Consider the following 21,249-nt stretch of genomic DNA (forward strand, 5'->3'; position numbering starts at 1 on the left):
GCCCAGGTTTATTGCTAAACGGAGAAACCTCTGAGAGGTTTCTGCAATAGGGACGTGCAAATACGCGTCTCTGAGGTCCAGAGACACCATGAAACAATTCTGCGGTAACAGAGCCCTGACCGTAAAAATTGACTCCATACGGAATCTTTTGTAACAAATTGATTTGTTTAAGGGCTTTAAATTCAGAATCAATCTGAATTTTCCTGAGGGTTTTTTTACCATAAATACATGGGAATAAACCCCCTCTCCTTCCTCCCCCTTGGGTACTCTGCAAACTACATTTTGTAGTTCTAGCTCTTTTAGAGCGTCTAACAAGGCCTGGGTTTTTGTCGTGCAGCTGGAAAGCTGCGTGACAAGGAACCTTTGTGAGGGGGGCCTTGTAAATTCCAAGAGATGCCCCCTTCTTATGATCCCTAGAATGAACCGATTGGGGGAAATGATCTCCCACTGTGGAAGGAAGGCCCCCAGTCTTCCTCCCACTGTTTTTAGAGAGTCATTGATCTTTCTGGGCTTTTTCAGGAGGGCGAAAAATCGCCCCTCCTCTGCCCTTACCTCTTTGGCCCCAGGTTTTCTTCTGTCCCCCTTGTTTAGGGGCTTCCCTGCCCTTTTGCGGACGAAACCCCCTCTTTCTCTGTGTAGGGGTCTTTCGTTTGAGTGGGAAGGACTTCTTTTTGTCTGCTGTCCGGTCTAGGACTGTATCTAACCCGGGACCAAATAGTAGGTCACCTGTCAGGGGTATCCCACATAACTTGACCTTAGAGGCGGCGTCACCCGGCCACGTCTTCAGCCAGAGGGCCCTCCTGGCCGAGTTAGCCAGGGCCGCTGATCTGGCTGACATACGGACTGACTCCGCCGAGGCATCTGCTATGTATGCGATGCCTCGCAGAATCGTGGGGAAAGATGCTAGGATAGTCTCTTTAGCTGTGCCAGCCTCAATATGCTCCTGAATCTGGAAAAGCCAATGTTCTAAATTGCGGGCTACCACAGTAACAGCCATTTCTGGTTTTAAGTTACCGACTGTTGAGTCCCAAGTCTTTTTCAGTAATGAGTCTATCCTCTTATCCATGACGTCTGATAAGGCCCCCATGTCCTCAAAGGCCAGGTCTGTGTGCCTAGAGACCTGAGAGAAAGCTGCATCCAGTTTAGGATTTTTATTCCAAATGGATGCTGGATCCTCTGAAAACGGAAATCTTCTCTTAAGGGAACTCGAGAAGAAGGGCTTTCTTTCCGGATCCTGCCACTCTTTTTTAATCGTCTCCACCAGAACCTCGTGTACTGGAAAAACTTTTCTCTTTTGATCTCCTAAGCCCTTGTACATAAGGTCATGGAGTGAGAGGGGTTTTTTATCCTCGTGTATACCGAGGGTTGTATATATTGCCCCTAGGAGATCTTCCACCTCCTCTAGGGACAACTTATACCTGGAGATTTTCCTGGACTCCCCGTCCTGGTCCTCTCCCTCTGATTCCTCATGGGAGTCAGAAGTGCCACTGTCTGGTTGCCTAAGCTCCACCCCGGAAGGGCCTGCAGCCTCCTCTGCCGTAGCCATACTAGTGGATCTGGCAGGAGCCGAGCCCTGAGCATGAGGCGGGGTTGAATCCTGCTGAATGGGATTAAGGGGAAGCTGAAACTTCTCAAAAAGCGTTTTAAAGGATGAAAAAGTGGATGACAGCTCCTTTACAGAGGCTGCCAAGCCGGACTGCTGTTCAGAGTCCCTTTCCTTGACCAAGGAATCTATGCATTCCTTACACAGAACCTTGGTCCAAGCTTCCCCTAAACTGTCCCTACAAGAGGCACATTTCTTTTTAGAGACATGAGTGGACTTTGTCTTTTCAGTGGATTTCTGAAATTACATACAGAAAGCACATTACATTCAGCAATTTTTTAACAGAAACAACCCTGGGGGTGTACCCAACCCACCTGTAGGGATCCGAGTCACCCCCACCCCCTGACCACCCAGGGGGTCTGTCCCCCCCTAAGTAAGGAACCGTACATGGGGGGGGACAATCCTAGGTAGAGAGGACCCCTCCCCAGGGAACTCTTACCTTCGGAAGGCTGGAGCTAGTGTCCGTATGAGCTGCAGCATCTGCCTCAGACATGACTGCAGGTGGTTGCCTGTGTAGAGTCTCACACTGTCTGCACGTGTAAACCGACTCCTCCAGCCTGAGCCCGGCCCCCTATCAGCACCGCGACCCGGAACCGGAAGTCGCGGGTTAAAGGTAGACATCCGCCCTCCGCCGGAAATGACGTCGCCCGTCGTCCGGCCCGTTCGTTCCATTATCAAAAAATGCGGCCTGCACAGTGTGCAGGGAGAGCGGAGTGTCCTCCTTGCTGCGGCCCTGTGAACGCGATAGGGGGCCCCCACAGCCTGATGCCACGCTTGACAAGGAAGGGGTGGCTGCTGTTTTGCGGGTATGTACCGCCTATCCACTGCTTGGAAGCCCCTGCTCCCCTGGGGATGTTCTGAAAGAGGCCACAATCTCCCTGATTGTATCAGCCTGGTTCCCTGCACAGTGTCTCCCCTCCGGAGGAAACACTATTAACTGAGGTATGGCAGGGGAAGTGAGAGTTTTATGGGCTGGCGCAGTGTTTCCTACAGGAAGAGGAGGAGACTATCTCTCAATAGTGGCTGTCCTGAATGACGTAAAGGGAAAACAAAACCTTTTTTTGCACCAAAGTACTGTATATAATACATACATGCTTCGATCATACTTATATAGGAGGCATGAAAAGGAAATGCATTAAAACCTCTGACTGCTACTATGTAACTATTTTATGGCTGTAATTGTATGTTACACCAACATACATAAAATAATTAAAAACGGACTGCTGTGTCCCCTTTAGTTTCTCAGCCTGTCCTGCACCTACCTTGCCTTTGCATAAATATATACACACATGCATATGGGGAATTATAGGCATCTTGCTATCACAGATCACTGTTACAGGGGCTTAGCATGAGGGGAAAAATAAAAAAACCTTTTGAGCTGAAAGAGAGGAAAAAACATTCAATAGGGATTTTGGGGAGATTTTCCCCCCCACTTTCTATTGTGTCTGCAGAACAGGAACTAAAACAGTCTCCTCAATGACACAAAGATGACAAGTGATAGGAGGTTACTATACCTCCCCTCCAGTTACAGGACTTCAGACTTCAGGCTGTCGTCATTCAATCTACCGGACCAGGATATAATACAACTATATGCCCATTATTATAGGAGCGTGATCAGGGGCGTAATTAGAAATAGCAGGGCCCCATAGCAAAATGTTGTATGGGGCCCCCTGCAAACAGCCCCCCCACAGCTGCCCTAGTGTCAATGCAGCGTGACCTGTGCCACATATAGCGTGACCTGTGCCCCATGCAGCGTGACCTGTGCCCAATGCAGCGTGACCTGTGCCCCATGCAGCGTGACCTGTGCCCCATGCAGCGTGACCTGTGCCCAACGCAGCGTGACCTGTGCCCAACGCAGCGTGACCTGTGCCCAACGCAGCGTGACCTGTGCCCAACGCAGCGTGACCTGTGCCCAACGCAGCGTGACCTGTGCCCCATACAGCGTGACCTGTGCCCCATACAGCGTGACCTGTGCCCCACACAGCATGACCTGTGCCCAATACAGCGTTGCCTGTGCCCAATACAGCCTGGTCTGCCTGTGCCCCATACAGCCTCACCTGTGCAGAGGAAGAGGCAAGCCACCCGGATCAGCAGAGAGTGGGATTGCCACTTGTAATAGGTTTCATTTGAATTTCCCGTCTTCCCGGGGCTTATCGTCACATAGCCCCACCTCTTGGCCTGACGCCTTTGATGACGTCACACGTCCCGCATTGGATTGGCGTTCTGTCTATCAAAGGGGCAGGGCCAAGAGGTGGAGCTATGTGACGTGAGCCCGGGAACATTGGAAGTTCTAATGAAAGCTATTACATCGGGCAATTCAGCTCTCGGCTGATCCGGGTGGCTTGCCTCTTCCTCTGCACAGGTGAGGCTGTATGGGGCACAGGCAGACCAGGCTGTATTGGGCACAGGCAACGCTGTATTGGGCACAGGTCACGCTGCATTGGGCACAGGTCACAGCTTGCCTCTTCCTCTCCTCTCTCTTCCCCTGGCTGGGAGACTGTGCCGGTGGTGCTCTCATCCTCACTGGGCCGCATGGGTCGCTATGGTGGTAGTTACGCCCCTGAGCGTGATCTGTAGAAGCCTGTTATAAGGCTAGACCAGTCTGTGCACCCGCTTCTCCCCTATGCTCTGGGAGTGTAAAGCTGGGAATACACTAGTAGAATTTCATTTGAAATTTCTTTAAGAAAGTGAATTTGATTTTCTCATCATTAGTGGGTTCAATTCGACACTCTTTAGTGACAAGAAAATTCAAAGGAGCAGGATATAAAATTTTTCTCAACAAAGTTCTGCTGAAATACAGCACTGTATACTGTGATGACAGGTGGCTCATCTATAATTGAAGGAAATAGTTTGTTTGGCCCAAACTATTTAAAATGAAGCCTGGAGTAAGTGCATCTCTGTCAGGGCTCGGCTCAGCCCTTCCTTCTCTGAGCTGGTCGCTCAGCTGTTGGCTAATTGCCAGCTCCTAGCTCTCCACAGGTACTCGGCTGTTGATGATAGCCTGCTCATCAATCCCGCCTAGTTAAGCCGTCCAGCCTAGAGGATCTCTGCCTTCGCCTTAGTCAACATCATAGAGACGCTCTCCTGCATTCCTGTTAAAAGACTTGCTTGGCTAACATCCCTTCTGGCTCCAGATCCTGCTTGCTGTTTTACTACTCTCATCTCCGGCTCCCTGGCGTTTGGCTTGTCTGACTATCCCTTCCGGTTCCTGAACTCTGGCTATGTTTTGACTAAGTTTGTTCTATTTACTTTTATTATTAAACAAGTGTGATTTAACTGTACTTCTGTCTCGGTCTGATTTCATGGTTTCTGACAGTCTCAACCAAAACTTTTTTTGTCCTTTTTAAAGAAGAAAATGGTTAAAAAAAAACAGATGCGACGCTACTTTTTTTTCTTGGAAGTGACACACTCCTCGGCGGAACGCAGATCCGCCTACACTTCCCGGTCTGCGGTCTGAGCGGCCTGCAATAGCGGTCTGGGCGCCTCCACAGTAATTAGTATTATAATATGTTAGAAGGGATAGGTAATACCAGGGACACCTTTGAATGCATCATGATACATTATCTAGGTAGTGGTATAGGAACTACATATGTCATCTGAGGAGGTAATAGTGGATACACTCATGATGTTACATGTAGATGCATGTACAGTAAAACCTTGGATTGCGAGCATAATTCGTTCCAGGAACATGCTTGCAATCCAAAGCACTTGTATATCAATGTGAATTTCCCCATAAGAAATAATATAAACTCGGATGAATCGTTCCACAACCATTTATTCATAAGTCCTTCAGTCTATAGTCCATATAAAAAGATTATAGCAATGTGATAGGTTGTGTAACCATAAAATGTCCATCCACAAATGGCAGCCTCCACAAGAAGATTAGAAGCTAAATCCAGCATGAGCTACAGTGTATAAAAGAGAAGAGAGGCATCTTTAAGTGTAGCAATATGGTTACATTTTATGAAGGTACAACATTTAGCAACTCACATGGTTGATGATTAAAAGAGGCACATCTAAGTATGCAAGCATCCGGGGTAAAGCTGTCCACATAGACCGCCCTCCGCACCGCCGGCTCTCACCGCCGTCAGTCTGCAATGGTGACCAGGAAGCCTACCCTGAAGTAGAGCGAATTAAAAGCGAGGCTCGAAGCGCTCGTGGAGCGCAGCGTGGAAGGGATGATGTCAATGGTGAGGAGGATGGTCTATGTGGACAGCTTGTTCCCAGGTGCCTGTTTTAATCATCAACCATTGTTCAACCATTGTTCGTTGCTAAATGTTGTACCTTCATTAAATATAACCATATGGCTACACTTAGAGGCACCTCTCTTCTGTTTTATACTGTTGTAGTTGTGACATGACGCTATTTGTATATCAAGACATCGTTTGTATATCTGTATTTAAAAAATTAGCTTGTCTTGCAAAACGCTCTCAAACCAAGTTATACTCAAACCAAGGTTTTACTGTATATGTACTTATGTATATAGTACAAAAGAAGTTCTTTGTAGTATATACATATGAGTTGCTGCCATTCCTATCACAAAGGGTGGATGTCAATCTGTAATTGGATCCTGGAGGAACATGCACCACCAGTGATGTATGAGTGGCAGTGCTTATCAATGAGGGTGGATCAGAACATATCTAAAAGGTATGGTGGGTCATTTGATTGATTGGCTCTGAGGAAGAGGGTTCTACCTTGAAACGCGTCAGCTTAGCCATCACGGACACCATATGGTCTCCTTGCATCTTTGCATTCCAGCAGTCCTGAAGGCATCTTTTTCCACATTGTGCTTTCACATGCGTTTATACAACATACATTTGTGAGTATCTTGTGTTTTACTTTTTATTCTTTAATAAATGTTTTTTTAATGAAATTGCACTAAGTCAGTGCGCCCTTCTCTTGTTTTTGTTGTTTTGAAGCTTTAACCACACCCTGATAGAATACACAAGACTGCTATACACTGCTGATAAGAAAAGGTATTTAGCAGTTTATATTTACTAAAACTATTGCATTTCTATGTTCTGTGTACTGTGGAGACCAGATCTAGCAAATGCAGGGGTCTGGGTTTAGTAACACTTTAAGCACAGCTGCAGTGCTTCCTGGAAGCATGGGGAAAAATGTTAATTTAAAAAGTTAAGTGCTTGTATTGTCCAGGGGCACAAAGAAAGGCTATACTTACCTGATTCTTCAGAAGAATGGGGACTGTTCCTGTGAATGGACTGTTCCTGCCGTCCTCACATACAGAGCCAGTCTATGGGCGTGATGACGTCAGGAACAGTCCATTCACAAGATCACTAACGTGCAGGGTAGCAGGAGCGGTGGGGACAGGTCTTGCACTAAAAAGATTGTCGGATATCTCCGCTCTCCTCACTCCTAGACAAAAACGAGCAGTTAACCCACGCAGTGTGGGCACAGCCCCACTGCATGGGGAATTTTCTTTTCCCCTGGAATTGTTTTTTCAGTGATTCAATTTTTTGCCTGGGCATTGGATGCTGCCTTACTGAAAAGAAAATATATAAAATCGGGTGACTTCTTATAATCTACGACAAAATTTCACTTGCTCAAGCAACATAGATTTGTTATATTATTTTCTTTTAAAGTAGATTTAAAGCCAATCACCAAAATATTTTAACTTTTGCCATGTCAACGTAATAGCAAAAATCATTCTCAAACTTTTTAAACCTGCAGCTTTCATTAAAATAATACCTGGTAATCCTGACATGAAGGTCCTTGTTAAGGCACTTCTTAAGGGATGACAACTGTCTCCCAATTGGCTCCTGCATTGTAACCTTTTTATTGTGCTCCTGGTGGATACTACAAGTTGCTGTGCCGACACACATTGTGAAAGGCATGGTCCACTGTTATCACTATTGAAAAGCCAGTGCTGAGCAAAAAATTAACTGCAGCAACCACTGCAAAACATGCATGTAAACAGGATGTGGTTGCAAAGATGTTGCAGATCAGCACCCCCAAGATGAACAAATGGTTAAAACACATTTTTAAAAATTATAAGCGCTGCGCTTTAGCAAACTAAATGTAATTCAGGCAAAGTTATGCCGCGTACACACGGTCGGACTTTTCGGCTACAAAAGTCCGACAATCCGATCGTGTGTGGGCTTCCCCGGACTTTCAGCGGACTTTTCCAGCCGCAAATCTGACAGACTTTAGAGTTGGAACATGCTTCAAATCTTTACGTCGTAACTCCGCCGGACCCAGAAATCCGCTCGTCTGTATGCTAGTCCGACAGACAAAAACCCACGCTAGGGCAGCTATTGGCTACTGGCTATCAACTTCCTCATTTTAGTCCGGTGTACATCATCCGACCGTGTGTATGCGGCATTAGGATCTGTTTTAAGCATTAGATAACGTAATTAATACATTCAAATTCAGATACATCTACACGCTCTTGCAACACTGAGGCATGCTAAAGGTCTTAAAACCAATGTCAGCGAGTTGTTATTGCCACAGTTTGGAGTTCAGCATTTTCCTGTGGTGAATCATTCCTACCTCCACACTCTCCAGTGAAGAGGACCTTCTCAGGGAGCTTTTCTTCTTATTCTTGCCTTGATGAGTCTCTTGCAGATGCTTGTTGGCCTCATTTTCTGCAGCTTCACGCTCAGGTCGGGTGCGACGGCCATATTTCTTGGTACCTTTCACAAACTTTGGTTTTACCTCATCTGGAATGACTAAGCAATACATGAATACTTCACAAAATAAGAAAAGTGCACACCTAACTAAAATGACAAACTACAATGATCATACAAGCCTTACCCGGCTCCAAATAACTGCTCTCATCATCATCCTCGGATATGCTGATGTCAATAGTTGATGAAAGGACAGCCACAAATCCTTCTTTAAACTCCTCAAAATTAACCTAGAAATGCAGGAAAATAGAAACTTCAGGTCTAATGCTGCAATGCCTCTACATGTGTCAAACATTTTCAACCATTTATTATCCATGCCTACAGCATGTGAGGAAAGCCACCAATATGTACAATGCCTTGAAACAGTATTCGTACCCCTTGAAATTTTCCACATTTTGTCACATTACACCCAAAAACGTAAATGCATTTTATTGGGATTTTGTGATAGACCAACACAAAGTGGCACATACTTGTGAAGTGGAAGGAAAATGATAAATGGTTTTCAAAATTTTTTACAAATAAATATCTGAAAAGTGTGGCGTGAATTTCTATTCAGCCCCCTCTGAGTCAATACTTTGTAGAACCACCTTTTGTTGCAATTACAGCTGCAAGTCTTTTTGGGTAGCTTTGTGCATCTAGAGAGTGAAATTTTTACCCATTCTTCTTTGCAAAATAGCTTAAAGTCTGTCAGATTGGATGTAGATCATCTGTGAATAGCAATTTTCAAGTCTTGCCACAGATTCTCAATTGGATTTAGGTCTGGACTTTGCCTGGGCCATTCTAACACGTGAATATGCTTTCATCTAACCCGGGGGTCAGCAACCAGTAGGTCGTGATCTACCAGTAGATCTCGGACAGGTGACTGGGCTTGCTGACCCGCGATCCCAGAGAATCAAACAGAGTGCAATACAGATGGACTATCTGTAGAGTTGGAGCAGTTGTAGGGAACAAGAGCTGCCTGAGCCGATGCCTCCTCTGTAGTGCTGGCTCCTGTCCCATTCAGAGTTATACCAACTGCACTCCACCTCTTATCCTGGCTAGCGGTCCCCAGAATGGTGCCAGCAGCAGGAAAGAAGAGCTCTTCAGGTCAGTGTGAAGCAATACACCGGGCATAATATAATAATATATAATATTATATATAATATAATAATAATATAGGGCATAATATAGGGCTGCTTTCGCACTGATGCGCTGCGGTTTACCCACACTGTCCATGCAGGGTACCTGCAGCTTTCCTGCGGGATGGCTGCTTTTAGCCATAGACTTCTATTTTGTCCTGAAGATTTGGTGCACTTTCTGAATGCAGGAGTTTTGGTGCGCTTTCAGAAAGTGCACCACACCTGCAGGATTTAATAGAGGTCTATGGCAAAGCGCAGTAAACCCAGGAAAGTTGCAGATGCACTGCACTGCACCTGCGATGCAGGTAAACTGCAGCACATCAGTATGAAAGCAGCCTTATAGGGGGCTTAGAACAGTAACATTTGCAGTTTGGGGGTGGTAAAACGTCATAATTAAGATGTGTTTTATCACCCCCTTTAGCTGCAGTGGCCAGGGGTGTACATATGTCACAGCCGCAGCTGTGGATGTAGCACCCAGTGGTGGTCCATCCATAGAGGGCACACGGGTGCTGCCCCCACTACCCATGTGTCCGGCAACCTGATCTACATATAGGACGACCGGATGTATGGATTCCAATGGGGGGAGGGGGGGTGTTTTTTGAAGCATGTGATTAGGGCCAGAGGGTAATAGGTTTCGAAAGAGGGTGGGCTCGGGGTGCAGAGCACTGCGCTTCGAGCCCACCCAGTTGTGTGACGATGGCGAATGAATATTCGCTATTTTCACACTTTACACAATATCTCTGAGACCCGTTTTTAGATTGGCCAAGACATCAGGTGATCCTATTGGACGCCTAGGAGAAGGAGAAAGAGAGAGAGGACACGCACGGCAGAAGCCGTGGAGGAAAGGACACCGGAACCGCTGCTCCCAGCCCGCCGCCAGCCACCTGCCACGCTGAGGACACCAGAGCTGCTGCTTCCAGTCCACCACCCGCCAAGCTGAGGACACTGGAGCCGCTATTCCCAGCACGCCGCGCTGAGGACACCGGAGCCGCTGCTTCCAGCCACGCTGAGAACACCGGAGCCGCTGCTCCCAGTCCACCGTCAGCCACCCGCCACGCTAAGGACACCGGAGCCGCTGCTCCCATCCCGCCGCCAGCCACCTGCCGTGCTGAGGACACCAGAACTGTGCCTCCAGCCTGCCGCCAGCCACCCTGAGGACACCGGAGCCACTGCTTCCAGCCTGCCACCCACCGCGCTGAGGACACTGGAGCCATTGCCTGCAATCCACCACTTGCCACCTAGATAGGGTAAGTGCAGACTGGGGGGAGGGGGGTAGTGCTGTGCCGCCGGGGGAGGTTGTTTGTCGCCCCCCCCAAAGAAAAACCCACCAGCCACCACTGGTAGCACCTGCCAAGAATAACCTATTCAAGTGAATGAGACCACTCTGTAAGTGCCCTGCAACCTTGTGAAGTACCGCAAACAAGGGTGTAACGAAACGCCCCACACTCCTCTTGAGTGCTTTCGTCATATACCATTTCCTCCCATATGAATATAGATATCAGATATTCCAACCGCTCACAAGCACAAAACAAGACGATACTTATTTAGTTGCTGAACATGGACTCTTATTAGAGCCAAAATAAAAGTCTTATACACAGTAAAAGAGGAGGTCCACCCTCCTGCGCATATTACTCTAACAATACACCTGTAACCAGAAACAGAATTAACAAGAGCTAATTAACTAATCCCTTAAAGCAGCCGATGTGACTCCGTGCCCTCCTGAGCATTGTTATTATTAATCAGGATTTCACTACAGGTCAGACTTGTTGTCACCGAGCTTCACACATTAGTATAAACACAGGACACCTTCTCACAATAGCAGGAGCTAATTACAATTAACAATACAAACAGTGATCCCCCCTCCTCGGCCTCCGCCTAGTAGGCAACAAACTATAGTAGGAGTAGACTGTCCGGCTCCTACCAAGTTCTAGAGGCCAATGTGATCAGCTCTCTCAACTAATATGTTGAGTTCAGAATCAAACAAACCAGGAATAGTCTTTGCATATATCCTGGGAGATATTGTGGATAAATATTACTGTCCCATTTTAAGTAATCCAAGATATATTTTCTCAGTCACCCTGTGCCAGGATGGCACAGGGCGACTTAGACATAGGAGGTGCATGGGGAGCTGAAACATGGGTTTCCTAACCTTTCCAAGGGATTCTTGGTTCCACGGGCCCTCCCATCACAAAGGGGTTAATGCAGGCAGTATTGTGTTGCTTTCTTACCACCTCCTTTAACCCCCTTGAACCCTGCAGAAGCATGCAGTTGCGGGGCACTTTCAGAGTGGCCCCATTTATTAGAATGGGGCGCGATTGGCAGGCAGTAGCTCCCATCAAAAGCAACAGGGAGGTTTAATTCCTGTTGCGGCATGTGTACACCTTTTGGCTGCTGCCTCAGCAGCTAAAGGTAGTAAGAATTGGGGGCGGTAAAACCATGACTCAACCGCAGGGTTTTAGCACTCCCCAACTTTGCATGTGAACCAGCATTAAGGGCTAAATGCAATTTAGGGCTCATTCACAACTGCAGCCGGCACTGCTGCTCCCCTGAAAAGAGATCCAAGTGTATTTGACAGGTGGTAGGGAGGCTATATGTTAAACCCATGATTGCTGTGCAATGCTCGTGATTGCAACATGGTAGTATAGCAATTAGAGGTTTAAATTAGGTGTGAGGAGGCGACACTGTGTCTGGTGATCTTTGACTTCTCCTATGTTGTTCAGGTAGATCTCCACATATTTAATGTTGCCTACCTACCCCTCATCTAAAACATTCCATTTTAGCTCTGGTTGTATGTTTAGGCCCCATTCATACCTGAGCATAGCGTTTTTAGGCAGAAAGTTGCACGATTTTGCCACGTTTTTGTGCAGGTCAGAAGGTCACCAATGTAAAAAGCAAAACAAACGCCCAAATCTACATAAAAAAAAAGTTCCAGAACTTGTTTGAGCTTCAGGCGTTTTGGAGCTTCTGGCCTCAGGCATTTTGGAGTGGAGATGTAAACCATCTCCATAGAGAATAATTGATTTTTTCCCCTCCAGCATTTTGTAGCTTCAGGCTTCAAGCTACAAAATGCTCAGATGTGAATGGGGCCTTAGGGTCGTTGTCCTGCTGGAAGGTGAAACTCTGGCCCAGTCTCAAGCATTTGCAGACTCTAATGCCCGGTACACGATCGGACATTGATCGGACATTCCGACAACAAAATCCATGGATTTTTTCCAACGGATGTTGGCTCAAACTTGTCTTGCATACACATGGTCGCACAAAGTTGTAGGAAAATCCGATTGTTCTGAACGCGGTGACGTAAAACACATACGTCGGGACTATAAACGGGGCAGTAGCCAATAGCTTTCCTCTCTTAATTTATTCTGACCATGCGTGGCACTTTTTGTGCGTCGGAATTGTCCACACACGGTCGGAATTTACGCGAACGGATTTTATTGTAAGAAAATTTCAAACTTTGTGTGTCAGAAATTCTGAAGGAAAAAGTCCGATGGAGCCCACACACGGTCGGAATTTCCAACAACAAGCTCTGATCGCATATATTCCGTCGGAAAGTCCGACCGTGTGTACAAGGCATAACAGGTTTTCTTCTAAGATTTGGCTCCATCCATCTTCCCATCAACTCTGACCAGCTTCCCTATCCCTGCTGAAGAAAAGCATTCACACAAGATGATGCTGCCACCACCATGTTTCACGGTGGGGATGGTGTGTTCAAGGTGATGTGCACTGTTAGTTTTCTGCCACACATAGTGTTTTGCTTTTAGTCCAAAAAGTTCCATTTTGGTCTCATCTGACCAGAGCACCTTCTTCCACATGTTAGCTGTGTCCCTTACATGGCTTCTCGCAAACTGAAAACTGGACTTCTTATAGCTTTCTTTCAAGAATGGCTTTCTTCTTGCCACTCTTCCATAAAGGCCAGTTTTGTGGAATGCATGACTAATAGTTGTCCAGTGGACAGATTCTCCCACCTGAGCTGTGGATCTCTGCAGCTCCTCCAGAGTTACCATGTCAGTTTAGGTGGACGGCCATGTCTAAGTAGGTTTGCAGTTGTGCCATACTTTTTCCATTTTCGGATGATGGATTGAACAGTGCTCCGTGAAATGTTCAAAGCGTGGGATATGTATGCCACACTTTTTAGATATTTATAAAAAAGTTGAAAACCATTTATCATTTTCCTTCCATTTCACAATTATGTCCACTTTGTGTTGGTCAATCACATAAAATCCCAATAAAATTAATTTACGTTTTTGGTTGTAACATGACAAAATGTGAAAAAATTCAAGGGGTATGAATACTTTTTTCAAGGCACTGTATATCTTATGGTAAACCATTATAGAAAGAGGAAGTCCTGTGTCTTCGGTACTACATAGCCCAGACCTTTCCCTAGACTATAATTAGTACCAACACAGCAGGATGTGGTGTGAATGGACCCTTAAACTGCAACTCCAGGCAAAAATATGCATGATTGAAATACATCTAGCTTTACAGTTTTACCTGCCAAGGGATTTCCTTAAGGCACACAACTTGACTAGATAGGAAGATCACTCTGCTACTTCCCTGTTTACCATCAGTTTCCTAAGTCAGCTCCATGTTCACTGGACAGTGGTGATGATGCACATTCACTGTCCAATGAGGGTGCAAGAGGTACTGTACCTAAGCATTACAACTGAGGGCTGGGCAACACAGCAAAGAAAGCCAACAGGCCCACTCACAGCTGAAGCCAGCGTATGCAGGGGCCTTAGCAGCATCCATCTGATGAAATGTCACAAATATGTAAACAGAGGACCAGGTTCTGTCCTTGCAAATCTGAAAATCCCAGTAGGCACAGACTGAACAAATCCAGTGAGCCTTAAAGTGGATGTAAACCCAATGTCATCCTTTCTAAACTACTGCCACAGGAGTTATCTATAAGGATATAAATGCCTCCTGCATGTATCTTTACCTGTCAAATGTCTCCCCTCTGTCTGTTATGAGACCCGAAAAACTGCAGATTCTGTGGGTGGGTCTGTTGTCTGGAGCTCAGTGGGTGGAGTCATGATGTCAGTAGACTCCCCGCCCACCTCTATACTCCCCTTGTCAATATGCATTTTCTCCTGTGTTTTTCTTACACTTAAAGTGGAGTTCCACCCCCCAAAAAAAAAAAAAAATAGTAATGTGCTTAAAAAAAAAAAAAAAAATTGAGAATTTTTTTTTTTTTTTTACCCACCTCAAAATGGCTGTTGCTAGGGGGTCCCTCGTAGTCTGCCTCCTTCGGTGCCTGGGCTGGTGACATCATTTCCCTCGGCGCAGGAAGGGAGATCGCCTCTCCACCCTCCCTCTTGTCAATCATCTGGGACACGTGACCGGTCCCAGATGATTACGGGGCCAGTGACGGCGCGGCTCGCCGGGCGCCCACAGTTAAAATGACGGCTCTGCCGAGCGGAAGGGGGGGGGGGCGAGCGGGGCTTCGATCCCCCGTATTGCTGGACCCTGGGACAGGTAAGTGTCCAATTAAAAGTCAGCAGCTGCAGTATTTGTAGCTGCTGACTTTTAATTTTTTCTTTTTTAAATGGGAACCCCACTTTAACTTCTGCTATAATCTCTAACATCCAGTGAAAAGACAGGAAAGTAACCTCATGACTTCAGCATGCCAAATCATGCTGAGGTGTGGAACAGCCAATCCTTGCAGAGCTGCTGAAGAAAGGAGTGGGGTAGGGAATTAAAAAATAATGCATGTCTTAGGCTAGTGCACGAGATATGTAAATCACCTGTCACTCACAGCAAGGGGGAGGGGATTTGACAAAGTTTTTCTCTGTTTGTCAAGTTTTATCTCACTGAACAATAAAAGAGGATTGCTCAAAGCTGGATTAACTCTTTGTGGCAAGACTGGGCTCAAATGATAGGAAAGTTATACTCTACATTATAACATCAAAAAAAAAAAAATTCGGGTTTACATCCACTTTAACAGGGAAAGAAGGAGCTCTATCCTTCAAGCCTTTATAATAACCTGCCTAATCTGGACAAAGAGAAGACAGGACTATGTCCCTATTAAGGAGGAAACCACCTTAGGGAGAAAAGAGGCCTGGGGCCTCAAAACCACCTTCTTTCCATGATAACGCTGCTAATTCTGAAACCCATTTTACTAATGTAATAGCCATGGGAAACACTACCTTACGAATAAGGCTGGTAAATGCAATATCCGTAATGGGCTCAAAGTGAAGCTTCTGTAGAGCCGACAGAACCAAATTAAGATCCCTGGGCAAGACAGGTATACAAATAGGGGGAGCTACAGTACATGAACCACATTCTGAACAAAGAAACCATAGAATGAGTGGACAGTATCTCTGAAAGAGGATGGCCAATGCCAAGACTTTCCCTTTAGGATTCTTAAGGCCAAATGTTGCTCCAGCCCAGATTGTAAAAAAGGACAGGATACAGCCCATGGAGTACCATTTAGGTTGAAACTTCTATGTCTTACACCATGAGAAGTAAATCTTCCAAGAGTGCGGATAGGCCTTTTGAAAGGTTGATTTCCTAGTTATAGAATAGGAATAACTGAGTCATAGAGACCCTGATCTCTCAGGATTTGAATTTCAACAGCTAGGCTATCAGCAACCATTAAGATCTGGTAGTGCCCATAGAGTACCTCCCAGCAGTCTTGGAATGTCCGAGTACCAAATCCTTCTGGGCCAGTTTGTTGCCACCAAGATCACCAGAATGCCCCCCATCTCGATCCAGCAAAGTGTCAAGAGAAAATCCGTAGCAGAGGGAAGACATATATTATCTTGATTCAATAGAATCACCTATGCATCCACTGCAAAAGGTATTTGGACCTGTAAACCTGGCCATAAACCTGCCCATGCTGCTGTATCAGGATGCCAACAGCTCTACATCTAGCTTCCTCTAGCAGTGACAGATGTCCCGAAAGACCTGGGGTTGAAGTGACCATTCCCCTGCATCCAGGCACTGACTGAGAGTCCATTTGCCAATTGTCTATTCCAGGAACGTGGACTGCAGGGACAAGGCTGGAAGGTGCCTTTCAGCCAATGACACTTTTCAATGGCTGCACAGCTTCTGATGCTGCCCTGATGGTCTATGTAAGCCACAGCTGTGGTGTTGTCCAACTCAACCCTCATTGGTCGATCCTGAAGCTGGTTGGTTCAACACAGCAGAGATAGGTGAATGGTCCTCAGTTCAAGAATGTTGATGAGATGAATGCCACCATTGGGCACTGAAACTGTAAATAGGTCTGAATAAGCCCTGAAACCATTCTTTTGAAGGAATTGGTACAATCAAAGTGAAGCTGTTGTAGGACAGGCTGAAAAGGCCTGCAATCTCAACAAAGAAGTAGACAGGTTTGAGGCCATAAAGCAGGGAGGCAGAAGAGGTCGAGGACCCTGCATATACCTCCCAGATCCATATATCCAAAATTTCCTAAATCCAGGTGGCCAAAAAGGCCTGCAGACATCCCCCACTTGCACACATGGAAGTGCCTCTTCATTGTGAGGGCCTAATGCCAGTTGGCTAGCTTAGATGTCTAGGATTTGCAACAGAAATGATTGGAGGGCAGAGGTCTGGGAAGGACGAAAGTTACTCTTCTGAAAACCAGAACTAAGAACTGCTCTGAGCACCTTCGCTATCTTCTTACTGGGTAGGAGAGTGCTCCTCACATCCATGACTTCATTAATAAAGGTGTCTAATGACTCACTGAAGAGTTGTTCTTTGTCAAATAGAATCCTTTTTAGACACATATATATATATATATATTTTGTCCTGTCACTGAGTAGATCAGGTTGAATATTCTGATCCAAAAATGTCAGGCCTTCGGGCAAGACCACCAGACATGATACATTTCTCCTTCCTGTCTGCACCCCCTGAAACAAAGGGGTGAAGTGCCAGGGTATAGTTTAGCTAGCCTTGTAGGGACAAGGTACCAACGCGCTAGCACCTTATAGTTTGCCTCTACCAATGAGGTGTTGAGTATGCCTTTGTGCACCATGGTCGACCATTTTGTCCACACCACCTCGTCTGATCCCCCCCCCCCCGGTCCGATTCCCAAGCCGTTTGGTAGGAAGGTTTGTTACCCTGATTATTGAATAGGTTATACAACTCTGTTATGCCTCCCAGTGATTCAGGACCTCGTATACAGCGGTTTTCAAAAAGGGTCCTAGTGGTTATATCTACCTGATTTTTCAACAAGGTTTTAGGCAGAAGGTTTTCTATCTTAATGCATTCTATGCATTAAGATAAAAAGCCTTCTGTGTGCAGCAGCCCTCCTCGGCCCCCCTAATACTTACCTGAGCCCCATCTCTGTCCACGAGTGTATCAGCCGTGCAGGACTCTCCCTCCTGATTGGCTGAGGCACAGCAGCGGTGCAATTGGCTTACACTACTGTCAATCAAAGTAAGTTAGCCAATCAGGAGAGAGAGGGGGCTGGGCCGAACCGCAGCTCCGGGTCTGAATGGACACACAGAGTTGCAGCTCAGCTTGGGTGCGCCCATAGCAAGCTGCTTGCTATGGGGGCATTCAACAAGAAGGAGGGACCAGAAGCACCCAAGAAGAGGAGGATCTGGACTGCTCTGTGCAAATCCACTGCAACAGAGCAGGTAAGTATAACATGTTTGTTATTTTTATAGAAAAAGAAAAAAAAACGAGACTTTACAATCACTTTAATGATGAATAGTCCACATCCACGTGTTTCTGCAATCAATTTTTAGCAATTTATTTAATAAATGGAATAACGCAATGTAGAGTCCCTCTATTGTGGCCTTTATATATGCACCATTTGAGAAACACATATGCCTATGATACATTGTTATTTGTACCAGGATACAGCCACAGAGGAGGACTACAAATCCCAGCAAACACCAAGATATTTACACAAAGTGTGCATGACTATAATGCATGATATATAATTAAGAGTTCACAGATGTTGGTAAGTGAGTGGGACCACTGGTGGGGAGCACAGCACAGAAAATTTGTACCAATTTAAAGAAATATAGAACACTATTAAAGACTGCATTACTGTTATGAATGAAGAAAGATGTGGATGTGGACTATTCATCATTCATTTCAGGTTTTTGATATATATTTGTATTGTTATGATGTATTTAAATAGTTATCTTTAAAGCTAGAAGAATGTTTGTGCATACTTGTAAATGTGGGCTAATGATATGCAGCCCATCCTCACGTTTTTTTTTTTTGTCAGTAATTGTTTAAATGTCATACATCAGTTCCTTGTAAAAGAAATAAGAAAATGTGAAACTGCGCTAATATATATAAATGACAGTTGACCATCATAAAGTGCAAAGAAAGACCATGTGAATATATGGAGCATATATATAGTTGATCTTGAAAAATGTATTAAACACATGTAATAAAGTGCATAATCATGTGCATCAGTGCAAATCTTTGAGACATATTAAAAGTCCATATAATGAATGCGATGACCACCCAAAGGGCTGAAAAATATTGGAGGTTTGTTGATAATATGAAGTGTCAGATCCACCGTCACCAAATCTAGAGATTGGCCGCTTACCAGAGACCCATGACCCCCCGCTACAGAGGGTCTGGGTAAGCTGTTAAGGAATATCACTCCGGACCACCATCAAACCCAGATAGCTCCACTGTGTTGAAAGGTTGGGGGCCTCGATATCAAATGGATCAGTAGCAGGTCATCAAACCCTCAGTGCGGACAGCCATAAATGGAAAGAGAGCTCCAAATAGTGTAAAATCCTTTAGTTTATTAAATAAAATGTACAAAAACACTCACATGTAAGATAACACTGGCGAACGAAGTTAAGAGAAGTCTGGGGCACCGGCCGGATACCCTCAGACAGCCCGTCCTGCTGGTAGCCACAGCGATTGGAGGTGACGCGAACACGTCGCTCCGTTCCACCCTACGCGGCGTTTCGTAACAAGATTACGTCTTCCAGGGGCCTTTATATATGCACCATTTGAGAAACACATATGCCTATGATACATTGTTATTTGTACCAGGATACAGCCACAGAGGAGGACTACAAATAAGTAATTGTTTAAATCTCATACATCAGTTCCTTGTAAAAGAAACCTGGAGAAATGGCAATTTTTTTTGAAACACAAACTCCTTGGAGTCACTGTAAGGCCTCATGCACACAGGCTGTTAAAATAACGCTATGAAAATGCCAGTATCTTTGCAGTGATTTTTTTCAACTTTTTTCAACTTTTTTCAACGTTTTTGCAATAGCGTTTTTGAGCGTTTTTCCGCGTTAGCGTTTTTAGCATTTTTTTTTTCAAAATTTTTTTTTTAATGGACCAAAAACGTCAAAAAACGTTGGTGAATGACGTTTTTGAGCGTTTATCAGCGTTAGAGCGTTTTTACAGCTGAAAAACGTCTCTCAGAACCCACTGGCCCTGGGTTTTTTTTACAGCTTAAAAACGCCTAGGTCGGCATGAAGCCATAGACTAACATAGAGAGGCCTTTTTAAGCTGAAAAAAAGCTCAAAAAAGCAGCTGTAAAAACGTCCGTGTGCATGAGGCCTTAAAAGGAGCTGCTCAAATCAAAGTCAGCCAATAGATGTGCTTGAACACTGATCACCCTGACCAAGGCCATTAATGCTACTCACTGAAAAATATAATGGCACTTTAGATCCACTTAAAAGCAGAGCATTTGACAGCAAAACTATTCTGGTTGTTTGGTTTGGGGTATGATTAAGGCTGGGTTCACACCATCACTGCATCTGTCTCACAGCAGGGGTCCGGTGCATCCTGGTTCACCATTTCAGGTCTGATTTCAGCCCGAATATTGGGCTGAATTCGAACCTGAAACTGACCAAAAGACGCACCGCACCTGCTGCGGAGATATGTGAACCGGCTCCATAGAGAGCCAGTCAAAATCTTGTGCTGTTGCGAATTGGATGCGGACAATCCGCATCCAGTTCGCAGTGGCGTGAACCCAGCCTTAGAGATCTGAATAGTCGTGGAATTATAAACCATACAATCATTTTAGTTTAGACCAGAATTCTCCTTTACCCTAGGTTCCCACTGCTGTGGGATTGAAATCATCTCAGTTCAGCCGATTTCATACCCGCATGTCAGTCCGACTTCCGGGGCGATTTCAGAGACATCTGTGAGGGTTCCTGCACAGATGTTTATTGAAATCGCACCTGAAGTCGCCAAAAGTAGTACAGAAACTACTTTTGAGAATCGGTGCGGTGCAGCAAAGTCGATATCGCACCAATTCGGATGGTGCCGTTGCCGGCAATAGCCGCTGATTTGGCATGCGATTTGACAATCGCATCAATGTGAACCTAGGCTTAATCATAAAATATTACCCTGGCAAAGTGATCATTCCCCAGTAGTGTCTGCAGCAGTAAAGGGAGCTGTGCATCCAGATGGAGCTTGTGACATAGATCTGTCAACTCATCTTTGTCCAGGTAACCCGTGCCTGTTGTGTCACAGCTGGTGAAGACCTCCTGTAGCTGGGACACATATTTGTTCTTCTCTTCCTTGTCCATCCCATATCAAACTACAAAAAAGAAAATGGAAGCAATCAGTCCAAAGAGTACTGGCCACATTACACAAAGCAATTTATATAGACAAAAGACAAAAATAAAGGGAGGTCTCCATATCGAAAGAAACTGTTTACAAAGTAAAGTCACCGTGGGGTTGATTTACCAAAACTGGAGAGTGTAAAATCTGGTGCACAGAAATCAGTAACGGCCCTTTCACACAGGTCAGGTCCACTTGTCAGTTTTTCAGACGGACCCGATCAGACACTCCATTCACCCATATGGGGCAGCGGATGTCAGCAGTGACATGTCCGCTGACACCTGCTGCTATCTGATCCGATCCTGTCTGCCAAATCCAGATGAATGGTGACCCTATTTTCCATCCGTCTGGCGGATCGGATGGGATTGGATGAAAA

General features: G+C 45.5%; 1 protein-coding gene across 4 annotated transcripts in view; it reads right to left on the minus strand.

Moving 5' to 3' along the window:
- Positions 1-21,249, minus strand: part of NINL (ninein like) — a 267,972-nt gene that overhangs the window by 183,214 nt on the left and 63,509 nt on the right. For all 4 annotated transcript variants that reach the window (XM_073627983.1, XM_073627982.1, XM_073627985.1 and 1 more), the window contains exons 2-4: positions 20,657-20,850; positions 8,375-8,477; positions 8,111-8,289 (exon numbers count right to left, since the gene is read on the minus strand). In XM_073627983.1, the coding sequence (XP_073484084.1) occupies positions 8,111-8,289; positions 8,375-8,477; positions 20,657-20,839 (465 nt within the window). In that variant the 5' untranslated portion in view covers positions 20,840-20,850. The remainder of the gene's footprint in view (positions 1-8,110; positions 8,290-8,374; positions 8,478-20,656; positions 20,851-21,249) is intronic.

This window comes from Aquarana catesbeiana, linkage group LG04, assembly GCF_042186555.1.
Source record: "Aquarana catesbeiana isolate 2022-GZ linkage group LG04, ASM4218655v1, whole genome shotgun sequence".
Lineage (NCBI taxonomy): Eukaryota > Metazoa > Chordata > Amphibia > Anura > Ranidae > Aquarana > Aquarana catesbeiana.